The sequence below is a fragment of the Elephantulus edwardii genome, unplaced genomic scaffold, assembly GCF_000299155.1.
Source record: "Elephantulus edwardii isolate Elephantulus edwardi_28Jun2011 unplaced genomic scaffold, EleEdw1.0 scaffold00446, whole genome shotgun sequence".
NCBI lineage: Eukaryota > Metazoa > Chordata > Mammalia > Macroscelidea > Macroscelididae > Elephantulus > Elephantulus edwardii.
In genome coordinates this window covers 75598-84119 of record NW_006400196.1, presented here as the reverse complement: position 1 = coordinate 84119, position 8522 = coordinate 75598, and the positions used below count along the sequence as shown (strand labels likewise).

The 8522-nt window shown below is 42.0% G+C and overlaps 1 protein-coding gene across 1 annotated transcript; it reads left to right on the top strand.

Moving 5' to 3' along the window:
• Nucleotides 1-2386: 2386 nt before the first annotated feature.
• LOC102875796 (low affinity immunoglobulin gamma Fc region receptor III-like) lies at nucleotides 2387-8497 on the top strand. The gene is made up of 5 exons (XM_006902753.1): nucleotides 2387-2504; nucleotides 3272-3292; nucleotides 3859-4116; nucleotides 5778-6032; nucleotides 8322-8497. Exons 1-5 carry the CDS (start codon nucleotides 2465-2467, stop codon nucleotides 8495-8497), a joined length of 750 nt encoding a protein of 249 aa, XP_006902815.1. The 5' UTR covers nucleotides 2387-2464.
• Nucleotides 8498-8522: the final 25 nt, after the last annotated feature.

Genomic DNA, 8522 nt, shown 5'->3' with positions numbered 1-8522 from the left:
TTCCACCAATCCTAACGCCACGCTTCTCATAGAGCCCAGCCTCTCGGATAATCTACTCTGCATACAGCTTGAAAAGATATGGAAATAGGACACATCCCTGGCGTACACCCTTCCCAATTTTGAATATAGTCTCAATATAGTATACATAATTTATCCCATTTTTCTCAGTCTCCCCCAACCGCGATGTCAGTCCTGTTTTACAACAGTGACACTATGCAGTATTTGTCCTTTTGTGACTTAGATATTTCACTCAGCATAATGTCTTCCAGGGTCACCCATTTTGTAAAGTATTTCATGAGTTCCTTGTTTTTCAATGAGGTGTAGTATTCCATTGTGTGAATATCCCACAGCTTCTCTCCATTCATTTGTTGATGGGCACTTAGTTGTTTCCAGCTCTTTGCTATTGCAAACAAAGCCGAGATAAACATGGGTGTGCATATATCAGCTTGGGTGGCAGGGTCTCTTTGGAGTATATTCTCAGTACTGGTATTGCTGGGCTGTCAGGGGCCTGGCTAGCTTGTAAAGCAAGTTTAGCCCTGTACTGTGAAACCAGCAAGACTAACTCCATCTTGGCTAGAAAATCTGCTTGGCAATTAACAACTCAGGGAAGTAAGATGTTAATGAATAAGAGTGACCAAAGATCTCAGACCTTAGGGAATGTTATCTACTCTTTGTTTCTTAGAGCACTTGATAAAGCATGCTGGAAAACATCTTTGTATTATGCTGAGGTCTGTGAGAGTTAATGTTTGACCTGATAGTCAACATCTCAGATGGAAAGAGATAATGAGATTGCTACTGCAGAGGTGTTTATAAAATCTATATATGCTTTTCAAAAAATATTAAAGTTTGCTATTCGTCACTAGCATTTAGCCTCTCTGCGTCTTCATTTAATCCTAGTCCCTTCTCTCGGTGGAACTGTTACAATATATTGGGGCTGGACCCCGATACTGGACAAATGGTACTTCTATTTCCAACTTTTTGAGAAAATGCCATACCACCTTCCACAGTGGTTGCACCATTTTACGCTCCCACCGACAGTGAATAAGGGTTCCAGTTTCTCTACAACCTCACCAGCCTTTGTTGTTTGCTATTCTGTTAAATTTTGCTATTCTTACTGGGGTGAGATGATCTCATAGTTGTTTTGATTTGCATCTCTCTTAGAGCTAGGGATTTTGAACATTTCTTCATATGTTTGGGTGCCATCTGAATGTCTTCTTTGGTTAAGTGTCTATTCATATCCTGTGTCCATTTTGCAATTGAGTTGTTTACCTTTATCTTGTTGTGGTGACAAAATTGTTTTATAAGACCCTAGCGTGAGGAGGGGTAGTTGTCAAAGGAGTGATGCTCTTGTCTCCACTATCTCTTGTTGTGGCCAAACATCACTAGCCACGAGCTGCCTATGGTTCACCTCTGGGACTTTTCTAGATTAAGTGTGGTCTGTCTCAGATACCAAGGAATTCCTGGGTAGCTCAGTTTCTGGGAGACTATTAAGCAGAGTAATTTGATTTTTATGTCTGGACCTGGACAGATGTGAGAAACAATGAAGTTGGGCAATAGAAGGTGTGTGTGCAAATGGAGGAGATCCAGAGAGAGGCCAGGTGGTTAACAATGTGACCACTTCCCGGCTACTTCCTTTTCCGGTAAAAGAGACCTAAAACCATTGTTAGTGGACTCACAGATCAGCCCAGTCCTTGCGTGGTCCCTTGAGCTACTACAGCTCAGTATGAGCCTGATAACACTGTGATCAAGGTACAGTATTTCCTCTCCTTGCCCCAACCCTGTGCCTTTTTAGAGATTGGTTTTCATCATTCCTAGAGCCTTCTCAGGATTACAGCTCCCAGGGAACTGTGAATCTTCAAAGGACACTTTGGTGAGAATAATATTGGGGCAAGAGGTACTCTAGTGATCTAAAGACTTTAGAGTTACCATTTTCCTTACAGACAGCTCATGGGCTGAATAGAAAGGGTCTGGGCCAGGCAAAACCCAAGCATCTCATCAGGGGAGGTGTGTGTATGTGTGTGTGAGAGAGAGGGATGGCGGGAGAGGAAGTCTAACTAGAATGAAGTGATCCCTCAGGAATCGTCCTCCCTGTTTGATCTCATGCTATCTTACTCCTAGCGCTGAGTAAATCCAAACCCAGGAGGCAGGGACAAACATATATGTCCTGATAGATGGATAAAGCCTGCCAAGTACTCATACGCTTACCTCTAGACTTATATGCAACAAAATGAAGCGGGCCTGCCACAGTTTCTAGACCCTTTCCTCCTCTTTCCTGCAGTGTCATGGGCCTCACTTGTCAGAATTCAGATTGAGGAATCAGTTGGTGTTCCCGGAAAAGGAACCTAGTCTTTAATGGGCTGGGGGTGGGAGGCTGTTTACTTTGTTTACTTCCTCTTTTCTAGTTGACCAGAGCCCTTCAGGGCTGCAGACAGCTGTAGTGACTTATTCACTCTAATGCTACAACATGTGGCAGCTGCTGCCACCAACAGCTCTGCTACTTGTAGGTAAGTCAGAGTCTCTCTGGCTGGGGGAGAAGGTCATGGTGCCCTGGCTTCAGCAGAGACCTCTTCTCAGGTCAGGGATGGGATTCCCAAGAAGGGATGAGACTGCTCACACATCTAGAACCCTTGGATTTAGCTCTTTAGCTCCAAAGGAAAGCCAGCTGGAAGAGAGAAATAGGAACTCGGAATTTGATTTGGCATAATCGAGAGGTCTTAGTCATTTTCCTTATCTGTAAATTGAAGTTGTTATTAGCTGCCTTTGAGTCATATTAGAGTAGAACAACTCCACAGGGTTTCCTGGCAGCTTCCCACAAACCACTGGCACCACCTGGCTCTTGTAAATTGAAGAGTCTAAACTCAGTGTCCATCAGCTCTGTCCCTTCCATTCCCTCCACCATTCCAGAACTCCCTTACTGCAACTTTTAACCTCTATTTTTCCAGGGGCCTTGAGTTGAGATTGTTCCTGTGACTTGATTCAGGGAAGTTTAACTTGGACCCTTCATTTGCTAGTCTGAGCAGAGAGCAAGGAATAAAAGAACAGTGTTGAAAGTAAGGGCAGAGGTGGTCAGTGGGGCAGGAGGCATGGACATTGGAGAGTAGAGGAAAATAGAAGTGTCCACTTTAAATATATTGATTCTTGGGAGCACTGGGCTCTGACAGTGTTGGGAGGGAAATTTGAATTCACTTCACACTTCAATTGCCCTGCTCACCATGTAAACTCAGTATTCAGTTTACTTTTTTTCTTTTTTCCCCTCTCTCTCTCTCTACAGTTTCAGCTGATCTGGAGGCTGGTGAGTTTGCTTCCTGGTTTCGGATGAATTGAGACATATAGAGGCAAAAGAGCCCTGGTCTCACAGTGGCTAAGTGTTTGGCTGCTAACTGAAAGGTCGACAAGTTCGAACCACTGCGGAGAATGAATGGCATTCTGCTCCCATAAAGATTCACTGCCTTAGAAATCCTATGAGGCACTTCTGCTCTATCCTACAAAATTGTTCCAAGTCAATACCGACTTGATAATAATGGATTTAAGGTTTGGTATTTTTGTTTGGATTTTAGAATGCAATAGACACAACATATTGGAAAATGTCCATTGCATGGGAAAATGCTGATTTAAGGTTGGCAGGGCAGTTCCCCAACACAGTGGGGCTTGTCCCTCTGCTTCTTGGACTGATTTTCTTCTGGGTTCAGAGTAAGTTCAGCCAAGTGTCTTCCAGCTTCCTCTAAGTTCTGAGACAGAGTCACAGATTCAGTCTAAGACACTCATTCTGACTCATTCTGACTTAGATTATCCCTGAGAACACCAGTTAAAGACCTGCTTATCCCCTCAACTTTACCCAAATTTTTCTTGGCTCCTCAGCAGATCCTTCAAAGGCTGTGGTTTCCCTCGACCCTCCCTGGTACAGATTGCTCCAGCAGGACAAAGTGACTCTAAAGTGTCAGGGGACCTACCTCCCTGGGGAAAATTCTACACAGTGGTGGCACAATGACAATGCCACCTCAGTTGAGACCTCCAGCTACTTCATTGCTTCTGCAAAGACTACAGACAGTGGAGAGTACCGGTGCAAGACAGGCCTTTCCACACTCAGTGACCCCGTGAAATTGAAAGTTTATGCTGGTGAGTCAATGAAGGGCAAGAGGGAAATCAAGAATGGGTAGAGCAAGAGGTGCTCAAGAACTTGGGAAAAGCTATAAGATGATGTTCCCTGGGGTTAAGGTGAGAGTATCTGCGGTATCACTGAAAGGTAGCAGAGTTGTAGTCTTATTTACAAAGCAGAAATTCAATTCATAGATAGGAAATAACTGTATTGCACAAATCCAAGAATTACCAATCACATAAAATGTGTACAATATGAATGAGGCTATCTGAAGGTCAAGGCTCAATAAATATTTATTGAATAAATTAATTAATCTTTTTTCAAGACTTCAATTTCTTTCTCTCTTCTCAAACATATAACACCCTAAGCTATTTTCCAAATTACTCAGTGCCATATTTACTCTTCTGGTTGCATCACTCTGAAAAAGGCACTTAATACTTTAGCATAAATTAGTAACGTGATGCTCGATGGTATACATGTCCAAGCTATATATTAATTCTAGAATGGAAGTTCTGTGCATTGTTGACAGAATCTGATAATCAGGGACAGATAGTGGAAGTAATTTTTAGGCAGGGGTCTTTCTTAGTTTCCCTAAATTATACTATGGAGGCAGGTACCTGTCACCTGGCAAGCTTGATTGTTTCCCCTGATGGCCCATTTGTACAATGTGTACAGGTGAAACAAGCCTGGAGGGGAAGAATACCCTACTATAGCAAGGTCCATGGAATTGAGCCTCTAAGGCTGATCTCCAGCCTGCACACACATGGACATTTACTGAATCCATGCCAGGGCAGACTGAAAAAGAAGGTTCCCTCAAAGCCACTACGAAGCCTATCTCATGGTAAAACGGTTGTTCTCTCTGAGTCAGCTATGAGTAGATTCTGACTTGAGGATAAATAACAACAAACAACATGCCACAGTTAGGGAGCTCTGGAGCCCTGGTAGGCAGGGAGTTGAGCTTCTAACTCAAATGTGGGGCCTCTGTGGTGGCCTGCACCCACCAGTAACTCCATAGAGAGAGAAAGAGGGACAAGCTCCCGCCACACAATTTACACACAGCCTGCTAAAAATCTGCTCAAGGGCCAGCTAGGAATCATTTCCTACTTTGAATTATGCCACAATTTCTGCAGCCATTCTTGTGCCTCCAAGTCCTCTTTCAATATCCTGGTCCTTTCTGAAACTCTGATGGTATGAATCATTTTCAAAAATGAACGTTTCCTCTCACCTAAAACCTACTGTGTTGTTGTTGTGTATGCCAGAGTCAGAACTGACCCATGGCTGATCATCTGGTGGGTTTTTAGAGGCAGGATTGCAGCATGGCTTCTTACCACTAGAATACAAGAGCTCCACTGCAAATCCAAAACTGTCATTCATTCATTATATAAATTCAAGCTCCTTTTACCTTTAACATTCACATTAAAGCTAAGCATGTCCATGGAGCTTCCATGATAACTTTCATGTTTGGGTCACATATGTATCTACACATGTTCTCCATTTGACAGACTGTCTTGTAATTTGAGTTATCTTTCAGGGCTTGGCTATCTTTTTCCCCAAAGCAAGCTATGTAGAAATGGCTTCGAGTGTGACTTCCTGTGTTCCTCAGGATGAGAGGGGGAGGCATGAAGAGGGAGAGTTTGCCTCACGAGAGTGCTGTGCTGAGAGCTGACACTGTGTCTTTCAGATTGGCTGGTACTCCAGGCCGTTAAGTCAGAGTTCCAGGAAGGGGAGAGAATTGAGCTGAGGTGCCACACCTGGAAAAATAAACCTGTGCATAAAGTCACATATCTCCAAAATGGCACAGGCAGGAAGTTCTCTCATCAGAATACCATGTTCCACATTCCAAAAGCAACATACAGCCACAGTGGCACTTACTTCTGCAGGGGCCTTATTGGGAATAAAAATGTTTCTTCGGTATCTCTAAACATCACTGTTAAAGGTAAGAGATGTGCAGCCCTAGAGTCCAGATGTTTTGTGTATTGAACCTTGTGCTCATACTAGAGGGTGAGAGGTGGGAGAGCTCCAAACTAATATGTGTGGGATTTTCTCCTAGTTGTCAGCACAGACACTGAAAATCTTTGATTCCTGGATAGATTTGAGCCTGTTAGGTTTCATCTCATTTTTTAAGTAAACCATTCACTCAGTGACAGCAAAGGGAAAAGCCACATTTCTTCCTCCATACACACATCTGTTCTTATTCATCCCACTTAAACTACACCCTGGATATCATCAAAATGCCCTATAGTGTGTTGGACTGCTAACCAAGAGTTCAGCAGTTCAAATCCACTGGCAGCTCAACCAGACTAAGATGAGCAACCTCCTCCCTAAAAGATTTACAGCCTCAGAAACACATTGGAGGGCCACTACGACTCGGGCTCAGCTCAAAGGCCATTCTAGGAATCAAACTGGAAGGAACTTCTCACAGCTTCACAAACAGGCCTATAACCCAGATTGTAGGACTGTGTAACTGTGGGTGGGCCACTTGGTCTCTCTGAAGTTCAGTTTCTCATTTTTGGATTTGGTGGAGAATTTCCTCCCCTTTGATTTTTGTGTTTGTTTTTTGGAGGGTGGTGTAAGACAGGTAAATAGATATGCAACTTTGAGACTTAAACAAAACAATACTATAATTTGCATAAAAAGATATTTCATTGTAATTTAGATTGTCTGTAACTAAGACAAGCTGTTATTTATTGGCCACTTTTAATGCTCTGGTCATTGTGCTGAATGCTTCTTTACATACACCTAGTTTGAAGATCATGCCCCTCACAACAATATTATGAGCTGGGTATTACTATTTTACAGATACAGTTTATCTATCTCTCTCTTACACACACACACACTTCAAAGTCTGTATCTTTACCTTAAAGTAAAATGAAGAAATTGAACTAGCACCGGTACCTTATGATAGAATTGTAAATTCCGTTACATCATATAGAAAATACCTCTAGTTTCTGAAACTAGAAATATCCTAACTCCCTGGTTTCACAGACTTCTGTTTGTAACAGATTCTTTTTTTTTTAACTGATTCTCCCTGTTGTTTTACGTAGAGTCTGAAGATTGCCCATCTGTTTGGTGGGTTCACATTGCATTCCTCATCACTAAGCCTGTTCCCTGTCTGTAACTAATTTCACGACCCAATTATGGCCTGGATGGCACAAGTGGTTTGTACTTGCCCTTTAACGTCCGTGTTTGTGGTCTAAACCCATCAAACTGCTATGAGAAAGAAGGGCCTGCTTCTGCAGAGATTATAGGCAAGAAAACCCTCTGGAGGAGTTGTGTTCTGTGATACATAAATTACCATGAGTCAGAGCAGAGGAAGCTTTGAGATTACTGTTTTGGTTAATGTAATAAAACAGACACACAACTTCCACGCATTTAACAAAACAATGTTATGTCATTACAATTTCAATGGAAAAATATCCTCAAATGACTCAAGAAAGTGCATAAGTAATGAAGCAAAATGTGTTTACTTAGTGAATCTGGGTCGTTTTCTAGTTACTTTTTTGATAAATTTGAAATGGAATGAAAATTTGTAATTTGGGAAATTATATCAAAAATGAAACTTTAAAGAAACCAAAGGTGGAAGCACACTTTATGTTACCAGTTTATAGATAACAGCAAAGAAAGACTAATTTAAATTGACAATATTAATATTAGGGAATATGAAGATTAATAAAACCCTGCTTCTTTCTCTTTTGTGTTATTAGTTAGTTACTGGGCCTCAGCTTAAAACAAAATACATTTCTTTTTTGACTTCAAGTAGCAAATTATTCACTTTTGGGGGATTTTCTTCAGGTATATTGAGCAACGTGGGATGAAAACAAAACAACATAACTCTGAGACACAAAAGAACATTACTAAATGGAGAAATAATGTTCTTACACAAACTTAAGCTTTAGCAACTTCCATAATTTTACACAAGTCCCAGCTACAACTCAACTTGTTCAATTCAAGTTCAACTCTCAGCACTCCTCAGTTCAATTCTCCCTGTAACACCCTTTCACAAAACAAGAAGCGTTTGCTAAATGTTCGATGCATTGTGCTCTGTTCAGGTAGCAGAAAGATCCGAAGTCAGTGGTGAACAGGAAGAAATAAAGACCTTCCCCACAGATTCCAAGAACCCATCTCTTGGCAGGTGTTCGGAAAGCGCCTCACTGGTATTCTTACTGGTTTTGCCAAATTTTTGCCTTAAGTCTCATTAATCTCATCTCTCTGCCTCTCCCACCAGGTGTTGCAATTCCATCCATCTCACCCTTCTTTCCTCCTTGGCATCAAATCGCCTTCTGTCTACTGATGGCTCTGCTGTTTGCAGTGGACACGGGCCTGTATCTCTCTGTGCGGAAGCTCAGTCTGAGACTGATGAAACCACAAATTGAAATGGAGCTAGAGCCCTCAGACAAGTGACTTTTCATTGTATAGAGTAATTATC

Excerpts from the sequence above, each read along its gene's own strand:
- LOC102875796 (XM_006902753.1), top strand. The coding sequence starts at position 2,465 with ATGTGGCAGCTGCTGCCACCAACAGCTCTGCTACTTGTAG. Across the intron at positions 2,505-3,271 it reads AACAGCTCTGCTACTTGTAG|TTTCAGCTGATCTGGAGGCT; the intron begins GTAAGTCAGAGT and ends CTCTCTCTACAG. Across the intron at positions 6,033-8,321 it reads TCTAAACATCACTGTTAAAG|GTGTTGCAATTCCATCCATC; the intron begins GTAAGAGATGTG and ends CTCTCCCACCAG.